Consider the following 27,948-nt stretch of genomic DNA (forward strand, 5'->3'; position numbering starts at 1 on the left):
GAAATTACAGCAGGCTGCCTTAACACTTTGGCATCATAGTCATGTTGATATCGGACGTGAACAAATCTCATATCAGCTTCATCTCTTACCTGTCCGTCTTCAACAAACTGTCCCACGTAACAGAACCACTCCCTGGAGCAAATCCAGGTGGGCATGATGACGGTAGGTCCATGTGAGGTGAACACCTGCAGCCAAACACAAAGAAATGACTGAGTCTCGGAATGTTATGACTTGTCAGTAAGTGATCTATGGATGTGTCAGCAAAACTGCAATACCCAGGAGTCACTTTGTACTGAATGTACTGCCATCTACCTACCATTGTGTTTCATGTAGCCTATTCTACATTAGTCCTGTATTCTCAGTACTCTCAAGTCTTTGTCTGACTACTGTCAGTCTATCTGCCTGCTAGCTACCAGTCTGTCTGCATGGCTACTATCAGTCTGTGTCTGGCTACTACCAAGCTGTCTGACTTGCCGGCTACTAGTATGTCAGTCTGGATAACTGCCTATCTAGCTGTCCCTCCAGCTAAGTACTAAATGTCTGACAAGGCTAATTGTCTGTGTCTTTCTGGCTACTTGTTTATCTTGACTGTTTCCATCATCATCATCATCAGCTATTTATATAGCGCCACTAATTCAGCAGCGCTGTACAGAGAACTCACCCACATCAGTCCCTGCCCCATTGGAGCGAGAGCGAGAGAAAGCGAAAGAGCGAGAGAGAGAGAGACTAGGGTCAATTTAATAGCAGCCAATTAACCTACTAGTATGTTTTTGAAGTGTGGGAGGAAACCGGAGCACCCGGAGGAAACCCGTGCAAACACCCAATTGATATATCCTATGCATCATGATGTAAATGCTGATATCATAGTAACCCCCCAAAAAAATCAAGATTTATTCAATGCAAAACCATTTAAACATATTTGAACCATTATATATTTTTGGAAGTGCATATCCCAAGAACCTTGTACAGTTTCCTAACTAATACTGCAGCCTAGTAAACATACTTGCCTACCTTTAATTTTTCCCCTCTGTGAGATCTCATAGTGAATTGCAGGTGAGATAGAGTGGGGCATCTTGAATCATGTCATTTTGGCTCCGCCCCATGGGGGACGGTAGTGTCATTTCATTGCTGGGGCGGAGCCAAAATGAAGCGATTTTGTAGATAAACTATAGATACAATATTCAGAATTTCAACATAATATCTACCACCGCCAGACTTTAGTAACACGTTAAACTTGAATGAAACATTAAAGAATTTCCTAAGATAAAGAGGGGGCTGCCTGAGGGACTTGTAATCCAAGTACATGTAAAACGAAATTAGGGATACTGATTGTACTTATCGAATATATAAAGGTCTAGTGGCGTGTGTTAGTCTGTCTGTCTGTGTGTGTGTGGAAAAAATAAAACCAAGCTGCAGCGCCACCTGCTGGGTGGAGTTATACACTGACCTACTAAATTCTTAGTGTGTGTGGGGAAAAAAATTCAGAAAGGGCTGAAATTTGGTATACGAAGATGTTTTTAATTTGTTAATTTAATTTGTTAATTGTTAAAAGTGTTTATAAAGATTTAAAAAATATATATATATATTTTTTGAAGGAGAAGTGACAGTTGGGAGTGGTTGGTGGTTGCCGGGGGTGACAGTTGGGAGTGGTTGGTGGTTGCTGGGGGTGACAGTGGGGAGTGGTTGGTGGTTGCCGGGGGTGACAGTGGGGAGTGGTTGGTGGTTGCCGGGGGTGACAGTGGGGAGTGGTTGGTGGTTGAGGCCTGGGCTAGGCCCAAATGCATGACAAGAACCTTTTTAACACCTTAAGTAGCTTGATTTGACTAGAACGCATGAGTATCATGCACGGGTTAACTTGTAATATATATCAGTGTATAGTGTATGGTACCACTGAGGTTTATTTCTAATATACCACCAGCTCACCGCCCCAGGTAATACATGTAGCAGGTGCCAGGCGCTTGGCTGAAAATTTATAACGCTAATCATTGCTCCACAGGAATCTCTTACCATATAATCTAAGAAGTTGCATGTTACACACAAACACTGACTGCTATTACTTTCTACATATTATAAACACACTCCATGCTCATAACTTGCATGTTTCGCTTACATTAATATGCCACACATTTTTCTGTACACAGAATAATAGTTAAATTTGTGAATACAATGGGAGATGCTGTTTTATTTGCCTGACCGATTTTAAATGATATCCTTTTAGGACTGCATTAGAACAGCGCCACCTGGTGGAATCATTATTGTTAAAAAAACCTATTTGCAGAACACAGATAGGAATTACTAAACATATCAATTTTAAATGCATCATCTCTCTGAAATCAGACTGGTACAAATGAACTATCCTCTTAGAAACACTGAAGGCCAAAAACCTGTGTAATAGCAGAAAAATACGTCCCACATTAGGTGTGATACATTTGTAATCATCATCATTTATTTATATAGCGCCACTTATTTCGCAGCGCTGTACAGAGAACTCATTCACATCAGTCCCTGCACCATTGGTGCTTACAGTCTAAATTCCCTAATATAGACACACACTCACACAGACAGAGAGGGAGACAGACAGACAGAGACTATGGTAAATGTTTTGATAGCAGCCAATTAACCTACTAGTATGTTTTTGGAGTGTGGGAGGAAACCCACGCAAACACGGGGAGAACATACAAACTTCACACAGATAAGGCCTTGGTTGGGAATTGAACTTATGACCCCAGTGCTGTCAGGCAGAAGTGCTAACCACTAGGGCACTGTGCTGCCCATACTGAAAACGTAAATTTTTCTTGCTTTGCGACTGATGTGAATTGTGAGACTAGGGGACCTGATATCATCCCTTTATTAGCCTCCAATACTGCAAAACAGGATTATGGCAAATTAAAGTACAACACTATTAATAGTATAACGCCAGATATATCATTGTAACGAACATTAACACAGTCCCCATAGTTCCCTATGGGGACATCGATATGAAGCTCTGTACAGGGTAGCGTCTGTGACAGCTAATCTCCTGTAAGGAGCAGCTCTTACCTGACCCCTCGCCAGCACGCTATATGCTCTTCCTTCCTGACACTAATGTTTATGTGCACATGCACTTACCAATGGCTACAACCAGCAATGTGGCGAAAGGTTGTATATGGTTGTGTATTCTTTACTCATTGGCGGTTTATTTGCAGGATAGACCTGTGTATGTCATTTACTTACATCTGTTGGAGGTTTTTCAGCTCTGTCAGTAATAAAATATTTTTAGCTGAGTTCTCCTCTCATTAGTCTTATCGGATGTCCCCTCAGTGGCTTCTAATCCAGCGAAGGGAGGGCGTAGTGGAAAGTGCTCTGTTTAACAAACATGTCCTTGCCGTATGCAAGAAATAAGCCAGGGTGTCCGGGTTATGGAGCGAGGAAGCCGGCTCTTTTCTCTCTCGTGGGTGTGAAAGTGTCAGGCATGGAGGGCAGATCATAACAAATGGCATGTGTGTTGTACTGGCCTAAAGCCTGTTCATTCAGACAAGGTACAAGCGTGGGAAATCCGTAGACAACGTCAACATTGGAGGCTCCTGCCAGGTTTAGGAGGGCTGAGAAATGTCACATTGCCTCCAAAATAAGACAAATATTGAACAGCCCTGTGGAATTTGTAAATATACTGCAATAGTATGAATATGGTGTTAGGACAAGTCACTAGTGGGAAAAAGTCTTCTTACAAAGTATATAAAAACATCCAAGACGTTAAAGTTAAAAAAAAAAAAATCATACGTATATCTTGCAAAGACCATAGATCATTAAAAAGACAGACAACACACAATCTAAAAACTACTGAAACACTTGTATTACTGCACCAATGTTCACACAGTATGGTTATAGACAAAGGGACCACAGAGCTCTAAAATCTCGCACTGTGTGTTCTCCCTGTCACAGCCGATTTGTGCTAGTAATGGCTGATTGCCCTCTATGCGATAGGTGAAAACATTCTAAATCGCCCCCCAGAGTACAAATGTGTCTGCACTATACATAGCTCCAATTTTGAAAGAGGTTTTCCACCTTTAAATTATTGATTTCTACATGCGACTATGTTCTGTGCTCTTTAGTAAAGTATTTACATCATCAGACAGAGTTGATGATATTCTTGCTTACCCATCAATGAGAAGTTTCTGGGCTCTTTTCATTGGATACAACTGTATCCAGAATTGTGGCGCATCTCAGGGTAACTAAAATAATTTGTCTGCTCATATAAACACATAGCTGAAAACAACAGCAAGGAAACCTGAGCCATACAGCTACGCATTTAGGAAAAGTTGCATGTACAAACCAAGAAAGTCCGCTGCAGAAAGCTATGCAACAAACATCAGCTGGAAGATTCAGGAGCAGTATTAGGTGTGTTCTTATGGAAACACTACCATAGTGGGTGATGTCTGGTGGCCGAGAGGCCAATGACAATTTGGCAGAGATGAAGGGGGGACCAATGGGCATCTGCTCTGGGCCCCTTGCTCTTAGAGGGCCACTGGGTGCTCACTACCTGTCCGTGCGACGCACAAACACGCAGGGCATTTGAAATGACGACATACCTTCAGAATCATTACGAAATATGCACTTTTTTTTTTTTAGCTTTTATCAGTTATCTAGTGATGATAATCACCAATGTCTTACATTAATCAAACCCCAAAGAAGGACATTTTTGGAAGAAAGCAGGGCAGCGGAAGGTGAGTACAAATGAGACAGTTGGGACCTACGCACTGACATGTTGCTGAATGACTAATTGTCACCTTAAACTTGACACAGAGAGTTCTGTCTGCAACAGAAAACGGTTTCAGTTTGGGAGGTGGGAAAATTTCTTAGAACCCTTGAAAACAGGTTTTTTCCATTCTCTAGGATTACTGCCTGTCACACAAAATCTACACATCTGTTTACACATATAACATGCCAGGCCGTGTGTGCTGATGTACGAGACCTCCTCGCTTCCTGTTGTCATACTCACTTTGCTGCTTTTCCGAATTTTAACCCTTTGAGACCACAAACCATTAAACCAAAAGAGATCGAGCAAACACTTCCTGAAAAAGATGAGTACGTTAAAGAGAGTCATTTCACCTTTATAAAGGGGCTGTGGGGAAAAGGAAGGTCGGGCCGGAGGCACACAACTTAAAATTAAAGTTAACATGCCAAGTGATTGCTATACATAATTAAAATCCAATCCTATTGCACTGGATTTGATCTGGTATAGCTGAATCTTGGCTTGAATGCTGACATCCGTTAACCCTGGACTGCATGGATATTACCAGCAAACTTTCAAAAGCTGGCCACAGGGGCCTATGCTGCTACAGCGCCCAGAAACTGTAACATGGGATTATCATCATCATCATCATCATTTATTTATATAGCGCCACTAATTCCGCAGCGCTGTACAGAGAACTCATTCACATCAGTCCCTGCCCCATTGGAGCTTACAGTCTAAATTCCCTAATATAGATACACACATAGACATATACATACAGACAGAGACAAGGGTCAATTTTTGATAGCAGCCAATTAACCTATCAGTATGTTTTTGGAGTGTGGGAGGAAACCGGAGCACCCGGAGGAAACCCACGCAAACACAGGGAGAACATACAAACTCCACACAGATAAGGCCATGGTCAGGAATTGAACTCATGACCTCAGTGCTGCGAAGCACAAGTGCTAACCACTAGGCCACTGTGCTGCCACGATTAGCAGATTAGCGTTCAATGTAGCCACGCATGGTGGCGTGTTAGCATGATGATGGCATGCACATGACAGTAGGAGTCATCCGCCTTATAGCTGTATTCACAAACATGCCTGATAATCATTATCAATTTTGGGGGATCGGGATAGTTATTGTTCTTCTATCTTCTGGGACGTTGGGAACCCTTGTGCAGCGGATTAGCATCTCGTTTGTTATATTCACACAGCACAAGAAAATACTTTTTTATTTTCTTTTTTTCTTCTATTCAACAAGTCAGGAAAAGACCACGGTGTGACATTTAACGGCTTTGGTAGAAACAAAGAGAAACAAGTTGAGAAACTTTGATTTGAAATATCAAGAATGGACTTGTCTGTCCTCGTCCAGCAAGTTTTTCCGGTCTGCCAGCCGTCAATTATCCACTGATGTCACTGACGTACCTCCATACTAATCCTCTGTATTAATTTATCATTCTCTCCGCAGATTATCCCAGGAGCTTCCCTATCCTGCTGGGACTTGCTGCTCACAAGTGCCGAAACGCACTGGGCTGACGCTCGCCCTTCCTCAACACACCTGTCTTATCCATGTACCTGCTGCTACCTTTCCTGTATCCATTGGACAGGATACTCATATATATGAAAATGTCAACTCTTCAGCGAAATATCCACAACATTCTGCCTTTGGCTGTAAGATCTGGCACATTTCTCTGGTGGAATACTGTTATTTTAGTTTATTTATAAGGTGCCACATATATCTGCAGTGCTGTATATCATACAACCAAAGACATACCAACAGGCAAAGCAATGGACATTAGGCATATTTGGCAGGGTTCATGACAGCTGTCATAATGCACATGCAGGGGGCAAGAGAAAAGGAAGCACAAGTGGATGAGTTGGGAGCAAATAAGACAGAGGTATAATGTGATTGTAGGGAGCTTGGGCCAGTGGGAGAGATGGGTAGGAAGGAGGTCAGACAGGAAGAGCACGGTGGCGTAGTGGTTAGCACTTCTGCCTTACAGCACTGGGGTCATGAGTTCAATTCCTGACCATGGCCTTATCTGTGTGGAGTTTGTATGTTCTCCCTGTGTTTGCGTGGGTTTCCTTTGGGTGCTCGGGTTTCCTCCCACACTCCAAAAACATACTGGTAGGTTAACTGGCTGCTAACAAATTGACCCTAGTCTGGTTATATGTATGCCGTTCACATATATTTTTAGACATAATGAACATTGGGACACCCACGAGGAGATAGCAGAGAGACAGCTGGATATAGAAGAGAGAAGAGAAGGGGGGAGGTCAGGGTAGGAGAGGCAGATATTGGGTGTTATGAGCATAGAGGTTGTACTGGAGATCAAAGGAGTTGATTAGTAACCCAAATGGGTAGAGGAGAGGAGGGGAGCAGTAGTCGGAGGTTGAAAAAGAGAAGGAGCAGTTGGATAAGTAGGAAGTGTATCACGAGTGGACAATGTCACTAAGGTCAATGGAGTGAAGGATGTGCAGGAGGTCCACAGTGTTAAAAAAGGTCTAGGAGAACGGACAATTGACTTTTAGAGTAAGGGCAGTCTCTGTGTTGTGGAGGGAATGGAAGACAGAATGGAGTGGGTGGAAGAGAAGAATCTTGTGAGTCCGTTATAGACCAGCCGCTCGGTAATTTGGAAGCAAAAGGAAGGCAAGAAACTGAAAATTTAGTTATGTGCCTACAAGTTTTTCCGGTCTTAGACCTATCATACCGGATAGAGGAATAAATTGACTGTTGTTGCCAGAGCTCTATTGATAGACTATACATTCAGCAAAATAAGAATTTGTAGCTACAGTGCAAAATGGCCATTTCACAGTATGGTGAAGGAAAAGTGGAAGATTGAATTGCTGAAACTTAGCCACTTCTGTGAACTGGACCAGTAAAATCCATTGGGTGAAATTATGACATAAATTTGCTCACCTCTACTCACATGAATACCGTGCTGTTGGGAGACCCTGCTCTTTCCACTATTTACCTTTCAGTCTGTTACTGGCTGCTTGTTTCCATTCCTGTCCTCTAACAGTGTCACATGCAGTCCTGTCCTAAATTACTCAATCACACAGGTGGAAAGGTCAATGCCCTCCATAGGACCAGCACATTCATGTCCTGAAATATGTGCTGCTGGGAGCACCCTGGTCATCCGATTGGCTGTGCTGTGAACGTTCTAAAAGAACTGGGACATCCCAGAATAGCTGGAAATAAAAAAGTAATACAATAAAGTTCTGCATCCCTAGATAAAGGCATGTTAGAAGCAGCAATCACACATAGAATTTTTTCTTTAAATAGCAGTTAAGTACCTTTTACACATGCATTTCCTGTCCTCCTACAAATCATTATTTCCTTTTCAAAATGTCTCTAGAGGAAAGACAAGTATGTCTGCTAGTCACACTCACAGCCTCACAGTCATGTGAAGGCAGAGTTGAAAGGAGATTGGGGGGGGGAGGTTATAGTATGGACTGAGCTCAGAGGAGCATTCCTATGCCTCTCTGCTCATTATATTATGTGACCATGGCTGCAAAGTGACACTGCGCAGAACTATAACATTTTCCTTGGTTTCTTTCTTCAGGCTGCTTTTAATGATTTAATCACCAAACCTCCTATAGCCTACCACAGTTATTAACGTTAAGACTAAAACAAACATACAAACAAAAAAAATGCACTTAATATTTTCATGGAATTGCTGATTTTAAAAAAACTCCCATCTAAATAGCAACATTGTAACACAAAAAATATAATAGTCCATCCAGTCACAGGTGCCCTATTGGAGCATTTGTGTTGCAACGTTACTGTTTAGCTGTGAGTTATGTGCAACACTAACACAAATGCTCCAATCGGGCATGTGTCAGTGGATGAAGTATTGCATCCCGCATGATACCAGAACTGTCTGAGTATTTCATGACCCCATTCCTAAAGTCTTACAATTTGACAAGTATATCAGATATCATGAACTAAGCAGGTTAGAATTAAAGTCGCACTAATACCAAAATATTAATCATCTTATTTATATAATCACCTTATATAAAAAAAAGCTAATAATGGTATTCACACATATATAATGAAAGGTTCCCAAACCTTGATAGAACTTAAGAAGTTGTAACCTGATCAAAGGGATTCTATTAACTTCACACAGAGAGATATTGGTCATCTGCTGATAGATATTAGATAATGATCCAATAGATTATCTGCACAAATACACTAAACAGCCGTCATGAACTGTACATCGGGCCTAATCCTGAATATCAGTAACTGCTTCGGCATAATAAATAAAGTGAATCCACATGCCTGCACCATATGAAGAGCATTAAAAACAAGTCAGAATAATTATTTACACAATACCCTGACATGTAACTTTTACTGGTTCCAAAGTTTCAGTTTACCGCCAGGCCCTGGCGAGAATTGCGTCCTTATCTATGAATGTACGCTCACAGAGAGAATATTTATTTCAGCTAGATTTTGTTTCTTTGCCTTTGCGAGAATGGAATTAACCCCTTACAGGGAGAGAACACAAATGATGTGTCTTGCTGGCACATTAATAGTTTGGTCTAAGGTTAAAATTATTTTCCCGTGTTGGAAATATTTGGATCTCCGCTCCCTTTCCTTTGAACGTTCTCTGCATCTTCCACATATATTCTATATTTCCTTTATAACCTTCCTCCCGGGAGATCCTGTGGGTCAGGATGGATATTCACTGCGATGCATAGTGGGGGCGGAGCCTGATGAGGCGAGCCCCACCTCCTCCGGGAGGGTGCCTAACCGTCTGGGAGTCCACGATTCCAGAGCCTCCCAGAAATTACAGAGTAAGGCACGGAGCACTGCAGAAATTTGATTTTTGAGTGGCTTCCTCTTTCCTTCACCTCTGCAGGAACAATATATATATATATGGCCGGGGCAGGAACAAATTTTATAGTTCCGACAGAAATGTTTGGGACTTAGGGAACCTATTTATTTATGTTACACACTGCGCTTGTGTATTTATGTTTTGGGGGGTGGTAAGTCAGACCCATATGTGTACCTCCCAACATTTAGAACCGTGAAATCGGGACAAAATAAGCCCCACCCCCATTCAGCACAAATTCCACCTGCAAATGGTTAACATTAGGTAAAATTCCATCCACATTTTGTTAAATCCCGCCCCTTCTGGGGCCAAGTGGTAAGCATATGGGCCACCATCTCCTTCCCATGTCATTATAAGCTCTGTTTTATGGGGGCGGCTCCAGTCCAAGGTGCCCACTCCAGCCTTGCAGCTGAAGTAGACCCAAAGACCTCCTTTGGTACACTATGACTTCGGGGGGTCTGGAATGCCAAGTTCCCAGCCTAGCGCTGGCAAAGGGGATCCTAAAGAACCTTATCCCGCTAAGGGGCCATATGATTGCAGGGGATGGGGATGAATGAGTCCGAAGTATTAAGCCCCCACCTCAGTCTGAGCGCTACACTGGGTGAATAGACTCCAGCATATCAGGCATCAAAAATAATAATAAATAAAAACACTTAACTAGTTGTTAAAAAGCAAAATAATAATCCATCACAACCCAGTCTATAAACAGCAAGCATGTAACCCACAGCTCCCTCCGAGGTTATTCTAGGACACTGCAAGCAATAGTTATGTTTAATACAGCATATCTGTTAGCGCCAGCTTATTTAGCAACTGCTCACTTAGAAAACACAATATACAAGCATTAGAAAACACAATATTCACCTCATCTCGATTTATTAGAAAGTACTTAGGTAGAAGTACCTTCCTTTCCTTTCATTTATTTAAAGGGGGGGGGGGGGGAGGGCAGGTGGTAGGGAGCAGAGGGGACCACATAGGACCTCAACTGCAGTGAGTAAGCTGACTGATCATCATCATTTATTTAGACCCAGCATATTCCGTAGTACTGGGAGGGTATGGCAGGGTCCTCTGATAATGGACAGGGCACCTTGGTCTTCTGGCCAGGGACGGAGACAGCTGAGAAAGCTCAGGATCTATTTGCCAGGTGTGATGAGCTATATGTATCAGGTATCTAAACACACTGGAGAGAAATGCAAACAATAAAATAGATATAGTTGGTAAAAGTCAAAGGAAGTAGTGGCTTAGTAAAAAAATAAAGTCATTTGAAGGTGGATAACCCCTTTAAAAAGCATTAGAACTAGTCACACACAGGCAAATCTGGCTATTGTGCCCGAGAGGCTAACGGCCAGATTAGTCTATTTTTGGCAAGCAAACGGAGTCAGCCAAACCCTCGTACAGGTTATGTATGCACGGGCAGATTCTTTGCCGAAACACCTAAAACGATGTGTAGCATACGTAAGGTGTCACAACCCTATATAATCCTATCGTCTTATTACAGAGTATTTTTCTCTTAGTCCACTCTTGATACATGGGAACCACTATACTGGCGTTGGGATACAGTGAACCAGAAATGGCTGTTTTGACTTATTCACAACTTTATTGTCTGGCAGTAGCTGGGCTATGGACCTGCCAGGGGCTTTTGGAAAGTGTCACAGGTGAAGTAGGGTAGGTACTTCTGGAAAGGGGCTCTGGCTAGGATAGTTTTTTTCCACGGATTACAGTTGAAGTGGGAGAGGAGTTGGGGGTGCCAAGGCTCCAGAGTCGGAGGGAGCTGGGAGATTAATCACACAGTCCCATTTACCTCCTCCGCACTTCCCAGTCTAATATTATTAGAAGAGAGGCTGGAAGCGTAGGTGGATGAGGAAGGCAGGAAAAGATTCAGTGTGGATCTGTCACAACTCTGGTTAACCCTTTGACTCGCAGTGTGTTATGTTTGTGCGGAAAGCGGAATTAAGTGTCAGGAGGCACAGCCCACACTGAAGACTAAATAGTCTGCACTCAAACTCAGGAAATACATTTTATTTCAATAGCTATAAATCCAGAAGTGTAACTCTTAAAGAGGCAGAATTAGGATTAGCTTACATCCAAACGTTAACCTGATCATGTCCTGGCAGATGTTGTTAAGGACCACATAGTTAACACACATATTTTATGATATATTTTATACTATAAATGCCATAATCTAGCACATGGATTGATTTGATTAATGCTTTTGTGACAGTAGATATTCCCAATTCCCCACATTTTCCTGGCATCGAACACTCTAACGACCACCGGACAATCAACACGCAGTCCTTTATCTTTCAGTCTATGCCTGATTGTACACAAAATGTCGACAAAGGTAACTGCAGTGCCAGGGTACTTACCAGCGGTTGATACATGCTATGTGGTTTTACTTGCACATTTACTAGCATTTCGCAAATTATTATTTTTTCCAATGCATTGAAATGCGGTAACCACAAATAAATGGAATGGTAGCCTTCAAAAGAAATACCGTAAAGTAGAAACGTGAATGGATATGGTGACGTTAGGAACAATGATTTTCAATGGTACAATCACTAGTTTGTATGTAAATAAGATAAATGAATAAACTTAGTTTTATATAGAAACACATTCACATATATATATTGTTGTTGTTTCTATTGTTTTGTTTGGTTCAGTTGGCTGGGCTAATATTCTAATCATCCAATTGTCTACAAATCAGTGGAATGGCTAAAGGTCATTGGATGGCCATGTAAAACACGAGCCAGTATCAACCTAGCCTGTGTACAGTTCCTCTATTGCCCAGTATATAATACAGCCTAAGACTGTAATATACATATTGACTGGGCAAAGGAAGCTGCACTGCAGACACCTCACTCTTGCACAGAGACCACCCAACATGCACAGGCCTTTGGAGGAATCAGCATCTTCTAGACTGTCTACTGGGTTCCATTTCCCAACCTTACAGTAGTGAAGGTAGAGGAGAGAGACCTGGGTACCAAAAGTGCGGTGTGTGACAACAGAGGTGCCTGGAAGTGTGATAACATCTCTATCGTCACAGGATGGCATATGGCTTAGCACAGTGGTTGAAGTGCAAATTTAGAAGTGGCGGTATGTAAAATTAAGTTAGATGGAATTTGACTGTTTTACAGTCAGAGCAATCAATGCTCGGTATACCACTGTATACTGAGCCACTTTCACTATTGGTTATAGATGAGATTGCTGTTACGACTCCTGCAGGAAACTACATAAGCTCTTAGAACAAGACAGACCTATACACCTGTAACAAGCCGTCTTTCCCTTAGAGCGCAATATATTCTCAGGTATTCGGATGCCCTCAGCTCTTGTACTCAAGTAGTAAGAGCTTATCTTCTTTACCAGGTAGCGATGGATAATGGAGGCTGGCAGTAGCAGTACACCATCATCATCACCATTTATTTATATAGCGCCACTGATTCCGTAGCGCTGTACAGAGAACTTATTCACATCTGTCCCTGCCCCATTGGAGCTTACAGTCTAAATTCCCTAATATAGACACACACTCACAGACAGACTCATACAGACAGACATAGAGGGAGACAGACAGGTAGAGACTAGGATCAATTTTCATAGTAGCCAATTAACCTACTAGTATGTTTTTGGAGTGTGGGAGGAAACCGGAGCACCCGGAGGAAACCCACACAAACACAGGGAGAACATACAAACTCCACACAGATAAGGCCATGGTCGGGAATTGAACTCATGACTCCAGTGCTGTGAGGCAGAAGTGCTAACCACTACGCCACCGTGCGGGAAATACACAGGGAAACCAGTTACGATGCAAATGGTCGAGGGCAGGCAGCAAACAGGAAATTCAAAGCCAAGGTCAAGACAGAAGGTCAGGGCAGGCAGCAAACAGGAAAGTCAAGGTCAAGACAGAAGGTCAGGGTGGGCAGCGAGCAAGGTAGGTCCAAAGAAAAAAGACAAGGGGTTCGAGACGGCAACAAACAAGGATAATCCAGGAACAAGCAGAGTCAGGCAACAGGTAGACAATCAGCAGGTATAGAATGCAGCAACACAGCAGGCTTCAAAAAATTGCAGGGCAAGGACCCTATAACAGGCAGGGAGGCTATGCCATCCCTGCCATTTAAATCCATGAGGTCCAATCAGAGGGCTTCCTAGGAGGTAAGTCCCCCACAGCAATTGGTGATTGCAGTTAAATGACTGCAATCACAACACAGAGCATCCCAACTACCTAGCACACTGCCGGGACAGGACAGAATAAACGGCGGAAGGTAAGTATATTGGTGTAAGCCATCACGATTAGCGCTGCGGCTCCTAACAATCGCTACTTGGGTTCCCTGCTTCTTACGCCATGGTCACATTTGCAACCACTGACACCTCTACAATCTGATGGAAGCTGTAAACATTCTATTTCACTGATTGGTTGCTACTTCAAGGCCCCGCCCACTTAACGGTTACCTGCTCACAAAGATCATTGAGAAAAACTAAATAATATGTCATTTACATTCGAGTATAAAAACATCCTACAAAACTTTCACGTAAGAGGGATTGCTTATAAACTGATAAAAGTACTTGCACCACCAGAGTAATCTGATAATCTTTGCTTACCTGCACAAAACTCTTACAGAATTCCGATTTTTTTTTCTTCATGGCCCCAGAAAGCCTTCTTATTTTATTCTTACAAGTTTTAAGAAACATTGTACATGGCTAACACAAAATACTGACTGTAAATAACTCCAGTAGAGGACTAACATCTAGCTACCTTTGTATTGATTAACACAAGGACAGAACAGTTAAACACAAGAGCCCAAAGTTCAAAGGTTCACAGATGGAGCAATAAACAGAAAAAAAATTGTGATTAGACCTCAGAAATGCTTGAAAGCAAAAAGACGAAAGAATTCACAAATAATTCTGATACAGACCAAACTGGTGAGACTGCAGTTATCTGAATTACTGTATCATAACTGGCCCTCAGGACAGGCTAGCTCAAGGGGCAGGATGGCATATGTGTGTCAGTCTTATAGCCATATCTTCCAACAGGCACGATTTGAGGAGACTGAATCACCATTTTGCAAGTTGGCACATTAATCCTGACTCACAAGAAGTTGGGATCCGCGTGCACAAGGGGCAAGTGGACCAGCTTGGTGGACTGGCTTTGCTACACTTCCTGGTCGTCTGTGACCAGCCACATCAATGTATTGTGGTGGACTGGTGTGTGTGTGTGTGTGGGGAGGGGGTGTTGATGTTATATGGGGAGTGGTGGTTGGGAGGGGTTAATGTTATGTGTGGATCTGGTGGTGTTAGTGGTGGGGGGTTAATGTTATGTGGGGACTAGTGATATTGGTGGTGTGGGGGGGTTCATGTTATGTGGGGACTGGTGATGGTGGTGTTAGTGGTGGGAGGAGGTTAATGTTAGGTGGGGACTAGTGATGGTGGTGTTAGTGGTGGGAGGAGGTTAATGTTAGGTGGGGACTGGTGATGGTGGTGTTAGTGGTGGGAGGAGGTTAATGTTAGGTGGGGACTGGTGATGGTGGTGTTAGTGATGGGAGGAGGTTAATGTTATGTGGGGACAGGTGATGGTGGTGTTAGTGGTGGGAGGAGGTTAATGTTATGTGGGGACAGGTGATGGTGGTGTTAGTGGTGGGAGGAGGTTAATGTTATGTGGGGACAGGTGATGGTGGTGTTAGTGATGGGAGGAGGTTAATGTTAGGTGGGGACTGGTGATGGTGGTGTTAGTGGTGGGAGGAGGTTAATGTTAGGTGGGGACTGGTGATGGTGGTGTTAGTGGTGGGAGGAGGTTAATGTTAGGTGGGGACTGGTGATGGTGGTGTTAGTGGTGGGAGGAGGTTAATGTTAGGTGGGGACTAGTGATGGTGGTGTTAGTGGTGGGAGGAGGTTAATGTTAGGTGGGGACTGGTGATGGTGGTGTTAGTGGTGGGAGGAGGTTAATGTTATGTGGGGACAGGTGATGGTGGTGTTAGTGGTGGGAGGAGGTTAATGTTAGGTGGGGACAGGTGATGGTGGTGTTAGTGGTGGGAGGAGGTTAATGTTATGTGGGGACAGGTGATGGTGGTGTTAGTGATGGGAGGAGGTTAATGTTAGGTGGGGACAGGTGATGGTGGTGTTAGTGATGGGAGGAGGTTAATGTTAGGTGGGGACTGGTGATGGTGGTGTTAGTGATGGGAGGAGGTTAATGTTATGTGGGGACAGGTGATGGTGGTGTTAGTGATGGGAGGAGGTTAATGTTATGTGGGGACAGGTGATGGTGGTGTTAGTGATGGGAGGAGGTTAATGTTAGGTGGGGACTGGTGATGGTGGTGTTAGTGGTGGGAGGAGGTTAATGTTAGGTGGGGACTGGTGATGGTGGTGTTAGTGGTGGGAGGAGGTTAATGTTATGTGGGGACAGGTGATGGTGGTGTTAGTGATGGGAGGAGGTTAATGTTAGGTGGGGACTGGTGATGGTGGTGTTAGTGGTGGGAGGAGGTTAATGTTAGGTGGGGACTGGTGATGGTGGTGTTAGTGGTGGGAGGAGGTTAATGTTATGTGGGGACAGATGATGGTGGTGTTAGTGATGGGAGGAGGTTAATGTTAGGTGGGGACTGGTGATGGTGGTGTTAGTGGTGGGAGGAGGTTAATGTTATGTGGGGACAGGTGATGGTGGTGTTAGTGGTGGGAGGAGGTTAATGTTATGTGGGGACAGGTGATGGTGGTGTTAGTGATGGGAGGAGGTTAATGTTATGTGGGGACAGGTGATGGTGGTGTTAGTGGTGGGAGGAGGTTAATGTTATGTGGGGACAGGTGATGGTGGTGTTAGTGGTGGGAGGAGGTTAATGTTATGTGGGGACAGGTGATGGTGGTGTTAGTGGTGGGAGGAGGTTAATGTTATGTGGGGACAGGTGATGGTGGTGTTAGTGGTGGGAGGAGGTTAATGTTAGGTGGGGACTGGTGATGGTGGTGTTAGTGATGGGAGGAGGTTAATGTTATGTGGGGACAGGTGATGGTGGTGTTAGTGGTGGGAGGAGGTTAATGTTAGGTGGGGACTGGTGATGGTGGTGTTAGTGGTGGGAGGAGGTTAATGTTATGTGGGGACAGGTGATGGTGGTGTTAGTGGTGGGAGGAGGTTAATGTTAGGTGGGGTCTGGTGATGGTGGTGTTAGTGGTGGGAGGAGGTTAATGTTATGTGGGGACAGGTGATGGTGGTGTTAGTGGTGGGAGGAGGTTAATGTTAGGTGGGGACTGGTGATGGTGGTGTTAGTGGTGGGAGGAGGTTAATGTTATGTGGGGACAGGTGATGGTGGTGTTAGTGGTGGGAGGAGGTTAATGTTAGGTGGGGACAGGTGATGGTGGTGTTAGTGATGGGAGGAGGTTAATGTTATGTGGGGACAGGTGATGGTGGTGTTAGTGGTGGGAGGAGGTTAATGTTAGGTGGGGACTGGTGATGGTGGTGTTAGTGATGGGAGGAGGTTAATGTTAGGTGGGGACAGGTGATGGTGGTGTTAGTGATGGGAGGAGGTTAATGTTAGGTGGGGACTGGTGATGGTGGTGTTAGTGGTGATAGGAGGTAAATGTTAGGTGGGGACTGGTGATGGTGGTGTTAGTGGTGGGAGGAGGTTAATGTTATGTGGGGACAGGTGATGGTGGTGTTAGTGGTGGGAGGAGGTTAATGTTAGGTGGGGACTGGTGATGGTGGTGTTGGTGGTGGGAGGAGGTTAATGTTAGGTGGGGACTGGTGATGGTGATGTTAGTGGTGGGAGGAGGTTAATGTTATGTGGGGACTGGTGATGGTGGTGTTAGTGGTGATAGGAGGTAAATGTTAGGTGGGGACTGGTGATGGTGGTGTTAGTGGTGGGAGGAGGTTAATGTTATGTGGGGACTGGTGATGGTGGTGTTGGTGGTGGGAGGAGGTTAATGTTAGGTGGGGACTGGTGATGGTGGTGTTAGTGGTGGGAGGAGGTTAATGTTATGTGGGGACTGGTGATGGTGGTGTTAGTGGTGGGAGGAGGTTATTGTTATGTGGGGACTGGTGATGGTGGTGTTAGTGGTGGGAGGAGGTTAATGTTATGTGGGGACAGGTGATGGTGATGTTAGTGGTGATAGGAGGTAAATGTTAGGTGGGGACTGGTGATGGTGGTGTTAGTGGTGGGAGGAGGTTAATGTTAGGTGGGGACAGGTGATGGTGGTGTTAGTGGTGGGAGGAGGTTAATGTTAGGTGGGGACAGGTGATGGTGGTGTTAGTGGTGGGAGGAGGTTAATGTTATGTGGGGACTGGTGATGGTGGTGTTAGTGGTGATAGGAGGTAAATGTTAGGTGGGGACTGGTGATGGTGGTGTTAGTGGTGGGAGGAGGTTAATGTTATGTGGGGACAGGTGATGGTGGTGTTAGTGGTGGGAGGAGGTTAATGTTATGTGGGGACAGGTGATGGTGGTGTTAGTGGTGGGAGGAGGTTAATGTTATGTGGGGACAGGTGATTGTGGTGTTAGTGGTGGGAGGGGGTTCATGTTATGTGGGGGCTATTAATATATTGTATGGGCTATTAATATATTGTGAGGGCTATTAATGCAATGTGGGGTCTTTGTATTAAATGTGAATGCTATTGATATATTATTGGGGATGGTGCAGATAAATAAGTCTATTTATTAAAATTGAATACCACTTAATGTCAGGGCTTGTGGGGTTACAGGTGGAGGAGGGAGGCCTAGAGTGTTCACTTACTGCTCGGTTTTCCAGGAGGTGAATAGCACCTATTTCTCTTCCAAACAGGGCCCCAACATTGAATGTTGTACTGCAAACAGTGATGGAGTGGGGACTACAGAGCCCACCAGTAAGACCGGTTACAAGGGCTTGCTGTAGAGGTGAAAATAATATATTTTATTTTATACACACATTTTATATTAGACATTTAATAATATAATAATATAAATTTAATTGGTCGATGAATTTTGTGATATCAGATATTCACAAGGGTATTTTCCCACATTCTCCTGGTATTTAACAGTAGAAGTTGTAGTGAATCTGGTCATACACAGGGCAATCAGGCAGCCTTTTCCTACTCCCCAGCAAATGCATCTCTGTCGGATTTCACTATATATGCACCTATATTTGCATCTCCACAATATGTATGCTTGAGAGCATTACAAAATAACTTCCTGATGCACCAATCACTGCACTGTGGTTTTACACAGCCAAGAACAGAAGACATTCTCTGCATACAATAAATGTTATTTATATGTTTTACTAACATAAACTAAGTAAAATTAGCCAAACGTATCAGCTAAACACACTTTCGTTTTAAATGAACTTTATGCTAATAATTGATTGACACTGAAGACAAATGTTATCCTGATAAAGAAAAATTTGTTCAAAACTTTTGATGTGATAAAGCCAATTAAGCATTGTAACATTTTCATGATGTATTGACCACTAGGTGGCAATGCTCCATCAGAATCTAAGAGTGGCATGTCATGTTGACTTGACACAGCGACTGACATATATTAAACTGAAGACAGACTAACAGAAATAATGTATCCAATAAGTGCATAGTGCCTTATTTATTAAAGAGTCCTCTTTGCTCTTAACACATCAATGATCGAGGGTCCTTTTCACTTTTTTGACTATTTTAGGATTCCCCTTCCTCCTTTCATTACAATGCTTTTCGATGTCGCATCTCAACATGATCCAAGTCAGTGGGGAAGAGACAATTTGACTATTCACCGTCCTCCCAACAGTTTTACGATACCCCCTTTTAAGCACCAAAATTTTAGTCTCCTCAGAGCAGGGGCAAATCATTATTTTCTTCAGGCCTATACGTCCCATGAGGCAATACCACCTTTTTTTTCCCCCTGAAGTTTTAACTTTATTTTATCTTGTATTAATCTTTGCTTTTTGTACATTACTTTATCATTTTTATCATTATTTTTTTAAACCTTATTTTAATTTTGTTTTTTTAACTTCCACATCCCCCTTACAATGCTGTATTATACGTATGTAATCATTTTTTAACTGTCACTTAAGGCCATGATTAAGCCTTTAAAATGCCTGATTGCACTAGTTTGCAGTCATCTAGTTGAAAACTCTTGAATTCTGTAAGTGAATGGGAACTTTACCATATAGACTTGTGAATGTTACAAGATGCATTTTGATAAGGAATCCGATTTTGTTTTAAATTTAGTGGTTCTTCAAAATGCGCTCTGTCTTATGGGGTGTATAAACCTCTTGGAACACAGTTCATTAACACAATGGCTTTGCACAAATGTGTGACCTTTAGACAACCCTCCAAGATAACGCTGATAAGACTCTGTCCTCACTTCTTTATCAGCTGCCCTCTCAGTTAGAAGTCCTCAGTCTTTAAATAAAACCAGATAGCACTGGACAGAACAAATATTTGGAACCCATCGATCACCAAGAAGGTTTGTTCATCCTAATCTGTGCAAACGTTACATGCGACATCCAACATAAAAACGTAAACTATCTATGGTACACAGAGGTCAGACATCTTGTTAAATTGTCCACCAATGACAAGTTATGAGGGGTTCTCTGTTTTACGATGCTTTAATGTACGTAAAGAAGCATTATGAACTATTTAAAGTGCGATTATTTCCTAATAAATGAGGTATAACACGTAAGGGAAAAGTGGAACTAGTGAATAGTATGTGTCATATCATAACATTTGCATATGCAGTCTTTATGGGAATTATCTTAATGGGCTTCCGGGAAGGAAAATATCTTCTCCATAAAACATCATCTCTTAACATTGCTGAAAGCTGTAAATTTACATTAAAACAATAGCAATCAATCAGCTATTTGCTCTTGCCGTATTCATCATTATCATCGTCTTTTATTTAAAGGGCTCTGTAGATTCAATAGCGGTAGACAATCGTCTAATCATATAGGCACAATGAGTCTCCCAATGGAGATTATGCGGCAGCTAGAAGCTACAGAATACTTATGATAATGTAAATGCCTACTTGAAGAACCTCCCCTCCCTTAACGCATCATCACGTCATGGGGTGAGGCTAAAATGACGCAATTCACTGCGAAATGCGTGCCAGGGAAGCCAGGAGAAAGGCCTGCTCTCCAGGAGAACTACCCAAAATTTGTGAATCTCCCGGACATTCCGAGAAAGTAGGCAAGTATGTGTAAATGATTGTGCCAACACTTACTGATTATAAAAATGAAGGTTATTGTTCAGTTATTAAAATTTTTTTTAAAAAAAATAGATCACTAGCTATACATTTTTTGGACCTGGGTTTAATATTGGCTCAACTCCCTTTGTGATTTCTCTATCTGATCCTACTATATTTTTCAAATGAATATTTCTGCTATCGTTTAAATAATCCAAGAGGAAGAGGATTCTGTGCCCATGAATCATGAAAAATCTTCCCTAGGTCACAACATCCTCTTCTCCAACCCCGATAGTTACGCCTTTGTGTGCCGAGTCTGCCAACCAGTGCAATCTGTCTGGTGTTTGTACATTCCTCCCATTTTTGCATGGGTTTCCTCCCACAGTCCAAAAAAATATACCGCTAGATTTATTGGCATTAAGCAAACATGACTGTAGTTTCTGTGTGGTTGGAATATGATTGTTATTGACCTTATATGGCTTATAGGTGACTCCGCCACTTAGCCCGAGAACCAAATACCTAAATATCATCTGACGTGGAAACCCATTTGTGGGTCCCATCGCTCAACTCTACAGTCCAGCAGCAGGTTCGGTCCATTAACCTGTTTTCTATTTTTAGAAGAAGAAAGGTTAATGACTGGCCGATATGTCCAAGGTGACATAACAGAGACAAACATGAGGAGTAGACCAGGGAAGTCAGGCATGTATAAACATCCACACTCACACCTAGAATCCGTATAGTCAACAGGTCTGAATGTGTGTGGTCTCCTTGGCCTTAGATTTCTCCAAAAACAGGCTTGACAGGTCTGTCCTGATTTACAGGCTGGAGTCACTTGAGCCTTTGAAGATCAGGTGAAGATCTTAGACATTGCAAAACAATTCAGCTTCGGCTTTTTTATATAAATAACTTAATCTTCACCTTGAATGTCTCTTGGTCCCGATATCTGATTGCCACAAATCACACCAAACAGCTGACAGATATGGCGGTAATCGAGAAGAGGAACAAAGCACTGCTTTAAATGGAAGCCTCTCTTTATCATAAACAAGGCACATATCTAGCACTGCTAAGAGTACAAGAAGCCAATGGTTACATGTTTATTTTATTTATGTATTTCATTTTCATTTTCTTTTATATTCGACTTGATCGTAAACACCTCATCTATTTTCCCAGTAAAATAATGGCGGAGGGGGTGTTGGGTAGAATGGCACGACAATGTGGGGTTCACCATATTTGACTATTTTACGTGTCTCATGAAAGCAAAAACATATTTGGCAACATTTCCGAGAACTGGCGCTGAGGGAAAAGGTGCTCTAAACCACAGCACCTGGACCGGTGCTTCCATTTTCGAATCACTGCTAGAAAAATGATAGCTAGAATCTGGCTGCTTGCTGTCGGAGAGAGCACTGTTATTTCACAGATGGCCGCCATTATATAACGAGAAGAAGAGCAGCCATTATGAATGAAGGCGCCATATTGTAAAGCCCCGCCTTCACATTGTGCCTCTCTCAAACCTCAGTCTCCTGACTCTATGTTCTGTGGTAGAGATCAACACATGGAGGACAATGGCAGCCATTTATTTTTGGATACCAATGGTTTTAAAGTCTGTGGGGAAATGTTTGTGAAAACCAATGTACAGGAAATAGGTGCTGTAAGCCATTATCAACCACACTCTAAATGTCATTGTTCTATCAGTGTTCAGAAAGTAAAAGCAGATGGATGAACTAAAAGTTTGAGTTTCAACCGTGCGTTTGGTCAGATAAAAGAAACGATAGTTGCGGAAACAGTGTACTCCGCCCTCAACCAAAACACAGAAGCAAAGGAGCTTAAAATAACAACGGCCTAATCTGCTGCTCGCCCACAACACCAAACCACAGCCCAGCAGTCACCTACGAGTATGGTTCCTGAAATACTGTCACCACACTACAACGGAGCCACAGGCGGAGACCACTGCCCACACACTGAATGGTATTAACACTGATGATAGCTGTAAATGAAAGAAATATTTTGTTAAAGTGTACTTATCATTTAGAAACTGTGAAGGCAGCCATTTTATCAGCATACAGCCTTTACATTATCTAGGAACTAGTGATGTCCTTGTTAATAACAGGAGGGTCCTCTTGTGGGGTACAGTATTTAACCTGGCTTTCCACCGTACTCCAACAAATATATTCAAACAGAACCAGATTGTGACCCTGTGCAATGGACTTATTAAGAGCATACTGACTCCCGAAATTCGAGTAGGTATCCCGGACTCCCGGGAGAGCAGGCAAGAATCCCGCAAGTGGCAACTTGCTGTCAAAATGACGCGATTTGCGGTGAATTTTGTCGTGGGGGGCAAAATGCCACGATTCGCCGCGCCCCGCCCACCCTCCAACCACGCCCCCCTGCTCTGGATTTTCCGGAATTAAGTTTTAAAAGGTTGGCAAGTATGATAAAGAGTCCTCAATGATGAAGAGTCCTCAAGTCTGCGACAGACAAGTCATCCAACGTACCTCTAGTACGTATACAATCACACAAGAATTTGATATCCCTCAAATAGACATTAATACACCCCTCAAATATAAATGAACGCTTACACACTCCAAAAAAGCTAGATTGTACTTCTGCATGGGAATGGACAGCTGCAAAAAAATATACATTTAAAACATAAAATATGAAACTACAATAATATTAGACAGAAGGAGAACACATAACATATTTATCAATAAGTGAAATTTTAACATATATAATAAAAATATAAATATATCTAGAAAAAAAAACTTAAAAATACATCTTTAATAGGGAGAACGGATATTTCAGATTGTAAATGCGCTTACTTGACTATTCCACACACAACTAAAAAAATTTTTTTTATTTTTTTTTTTGGGGGGGGGGGGGGTTGTTTTTTTTTTGGGGGGGTGGGGGGGGTGGAATTAGGCTTCTATCAGCACACGCTATTGATCTTCTCTCCTGTTCTCGGTGGGTTTTGAAACTGCCCCACTTGATTGACAAGGCGCCTCCTTTGGGAGCTTCACATTTAGAGGACAGGTAAGCAAAATTTTCCCAATTAACATAATTCCACCAAAATCTATATTTGTTTTAGATTCTCCTATAAAAGGATGGAATAACATGAACCCAATAATATAAATAAAAAGGACTCCTCCCTTCAAATACACACTATAATATTGTCACGTAAAAATGGGTGTCATTACCCCTTAAAACAAACACTGGTGTCTCCGCCAGTGAAATAAAACCACTGGCGTGTCCGGTCCTCACACGGGTCCTGCCAGCCCTCAAGCATACAGACAGATCACGGATGAGAGACTTTCTGGAATACACACAGGTATTGTACCTGTAATCTCAATTACACACAAACACACTGACCATGCAGAGTAAACAGTACACATCACTTTACTGAGTTTGCATGTTTGCAAGTTCTATTGTTGCAAGTGTGTGGTTAGACCTTTCATTCTGAAAGTTGTATTACATACAGTTACACCCGGTATTATATTATTGTGTAACAGAGATAATTACAGACAATGATTTACAGTCAGCATTACTCATGAGACGACTGTAGAGGATGTGCTTGCTTAGGACACTATATTGAGAAAAATATTCATTTGTAGCGACTGCTAGAAAATGAAACAATATATAAAACTAATCCTTCGAATAAGACGTTCTGTGCATTTGTTCTTAATATAATTGGTCTATGATCCATATTCCCATCTCATTTCACACACCACATCAGGTCCCCAAGAGCTCCCCATCTAGTAGAATTTTGGAAAATGCCAAATGTCCATTCTGACGGCTCCATTTCCCTACACAAGGTCGTACAAAATATAGTTTGAGGCAAACAGAAAAGTGGTTAGACGATTTTGTATCAGAATTTGGGTAATAATAGCATGATAACTAATCAAGGCAATGCCAACACTGCTACTTTACACCATACATTTGTTTTCTTACAGGTAATTTGAAATAAAGCAGATCAGAAAAATACTGGGTCTACAGGTAATTTGGATACTATGTAATCATCTCCTACCAATGGTTCCTGCCAAATGTTCAGATATGACAGGGGGTGGAGAATCACTTTAACCCAATTTACACATAATTCTGAATAATGTCCAGACTAGGTTATATTGCTGGAGCTCGCTGGAGGTATGAGTGAGGGGTCCCAAGGTATAAGATCATGTTATCAGAACATAGTACAATTTCTCCGTCACAGCCCACTCATACTCCATTCTAAAACAGCGAAAGTTTCCTAGCAATTTTATACAGAAGCGGAAATCATCGCCAACCTAATACCTTTTGCCAGTGGTAGTAACTCTGACACCCACCTATTAGTGCACTTAACTGCTCTGCTGCGTGAGTATAGTATATATCTAGGCCATTCATCTGACTCAAACACCTTATATTCTCTCCCAGGCTGCATTATCATGGCATTCCAGCATGAAGGGTTCAAACTGGCGTCTAGAGAAAGCTTCATGAAATAAGTTAAGCATGATCTTGAACATTCTATATATTTTAGGAGAACCGCACCGGAACTCCATCTAACCCTAGGCTTTCTCACTGGAGACTTCCCACTGGATGGCTGTGTTGACCTCTTCTCTTCTCCCATATCAAGCTGCTCCACGGCCAAGCGATGCAGAGAGAGATTTCCTACTGTGAGCCTTCAGTGGTGGAGGTGTACAGGGGATGGGGATAAAGGAGAAATATGGCCCTGATCTCAGCTGGTGCGGTGACATAATTGCCCTGACAGTAAGGTGACCCACCTGACCTGAAAAAAGAAATAATATGTTTACTAAATAACTATACCTTGTTAGCTTTATACACCAATAAGATATGCTATTCCTGTATGCCACCTTCCAGGCCTGCATATCAGACTACACTGGGTCTTGTACATAACTCCCACCCAATTGTACAACTACAGGGTAAGCCCATCTTCTGCGCTATATTTATTATGGAATTAGTTTTCCTAAAAATCAAACCTCTGGCATAATCAAATGGAGATGCTGTATTTTATGGGAGAATAAGTTCAGCTTAATTAATGATAGGTATTGGTTGCCAAGTAACATAGTCAATGCAGTAGGTGAGTACTGTAACTGATACATGTATAGTGCAATAGGCGAGTACTGAAACTTATATATGTATAGTGCAATAGGTGAGTACTGTAGCTGATAAATGTATAGTGCAATAGGTGAGTACTGAAACTTATAAATGTATAGTGCAATAGGTGAGTACTGAAACTTATATATGTATAGTGCAATAGGTGAGTACTGAAACTTATATATGTATAGTGCAATAGGTGAGTACTGTAACTTATATATGTATAGTGCAATAGGTGAGTACTGTAACTTATATATGTATAGTGCAATAGGTGAGTACTGTAACTTATATATGTATAGTGCAATAGGTGAGTACTGTAACTTATATATGTATAGTGCAATAGACGAGTACTGAAACTTATATATGTATAGTGCAATAGGTGAGTACTGTAACTGATACATGTATAGTGCAATAGGTGAGTACTGTAACTGATACATGTATAGTGCAATAGGTGAGTACTGAAACTTATATATGTATAGTGCAATAGGTGAGTACTGTAACTGGTATACATATAGTGCAATAGGTGAGTACTGTATCTTATATATGTATAGTACCAGCCAGAGATTAGAAAAAGATTGCAGATTTGGCCATTGCAAGTTATTATTATCAGAACACTGAGGAGTCAGCCTTCTCCTCAGCCAACATAATGAGATAAGTGCACAATAAAAAGTTTATTAGTCAAGCAAAATAGCCAGTGGTATCACGCAACTGCTCCAAATTACACAGTTAGCTATAGGATTGACCCTAATGTTAGCAATAGAGGGATAAGAAACAGATGAGAGATGCATTATGCTGTGAGCCATAATACAGTTTTCCTCGAAGTGTAAAACATGTGTATTTCAGAAGTATGTTATATTGTGCAAGAAAGAAAAATATTTACTGTGGAAAAATAGTAATGATGAGCACATGACAACTACGAATGGTTTCTGGATATGAACATCCTGGCACCAATCAAGGTTCTTAATGAGATATAAAGTGAAATACAACCAATTGGAAGCAGTAAAATGCGTGGGGTGCAGCAAATACCAGGTGATGTTGCAACCATCCCATTAAGAACAACCTCAACACATGCCAAATTTTCTGCTAAGGAACCGGGGAGAACATCAACTTTCTGTCAGGAGTCTTGCAAAAAAAAATTTTGTTTCTGTTAATAATGTTCTTTGTATACTGCAGCTTCCTTGATGAAAACCAGAGATCGTTTTATGACCCATTTCAGAGAGAATTTCTGCTAGGTGCCTTAAAGACTCCCCCCTTCCCCTGCCAACCCTCCCCCCATCCCAAAAAAAGGAAGAGAAAAACTGAGAAAACTCAGATATTCCAGAGGTAATTAGATGCTTTTCATCAACACAAAACTCAGCATAAGTTTTTGTTTTTCTGACATGGCTGAAACATCTCAGAGAAATCTGATCTGACTGATCATCTGCACTCATGTTATTACCTGGATCTCATAGTGCAATAACAAAATGTGTTAATTAAAGGAGTCAAGTTAGATATATGAGCATTGTTTCATACACAGTTGTGTGTGACACCCCAATCTTCCTGCGCCACTTTAATAGGAACCTCACATTATCACTCTGCGCTGTTGAAGGACCCTGTACCTTACACTATCTCTTGCCACACCCTCATTAACATAAACACATAAGTGGACAGGTTACTGGATCCTCCGAGGCTCACTTGTCTCCTTCATTCATCTGTGCTGCTGTAAGCATTTGGATGATCTGATTGGCTACAGGTTGTTCAAAACCCACCTACCTGGGAAGTCCTAGATGAGCAGGAGTTGAAAACTGAACATAATATGCTGCTTAACAATATACCCTGAATAGTTACTTTTCATTATGTCTACAAGCTATTGATAATAAACATTACTGATTAGTTGGACTACATAGACACATCGGTCTAGTTTCGCACTGTTCATTGTAGAAGAGTGAGATTATTAAAATAAAATGAAAGGGTAAAGCATGTGGAAATTCTATGCAGAATTTTACCCCAGCTCAAAGATGTATCCTATAGTTTTAAAGGGACACCTTTTGCACCTCAAAAGATAAGGGTATTTCTGGGTGCACTTTGCCGAATGTCCCTAACACATTTTATAAAAACAATAATCTCACAAAAATCTAACATGTAATAAAGACAGCCCTGACATATCCTTAATTTCATGGTGCATTCAGCCATAACTTCGCACTCTTTCCAGAGAAAAACAACACAAGGCTTTAAAT

General features: G+C 42.1%; 1 protein-coding gene across 10 annotated transcripts in view; it reads right to left on the reverse strand.

The window, feature by feature from the left end:
• QTGAL (queuosine-tRNA galactosyltransferase) overlaps positions 1-27,948 on the reverse strand; it is a 349,188-nt gene that overhangs the window by 41,527 nt on the left and 279,713 nt on the right. For 8 of the 10 annotated variants that reach the window (XM_075178189.1, XM_075178186.1, XM_075178188.1 and 5 more), the window contains one exon: positions 90-185. The exons of 1 other annotated variant lie outside the window; for it this stretch is intronic. In XM_075178189.1, coding sequence (XP_075034290.1) covers positions 90-185 — 96 coding nt within the window. Of the gene's footprint in view, positions 1-89; positions 186-14,138; positions 14,285-27,948 lie in introns of those variants that run through there. One more of the 10 variants, XM_075178194.1, reaches the window with a different exon arrangement.

The sequence above is a fragment of the Mixophyes fleayi genome, chromosome 6 (assembly GCF_038048845.1).
Source record: "Mixophyes fleayi isolate aMixFle1 chromosome 6, aMixFle1.hap1, whole genome shotgun sequence".
NCBI classification, from domain to species: Eukaryota; Metazoa; Chordata; class Amphibia; order Anura; family Limnodynastidae; genus Mixophyes; species Mixophyes fleayi.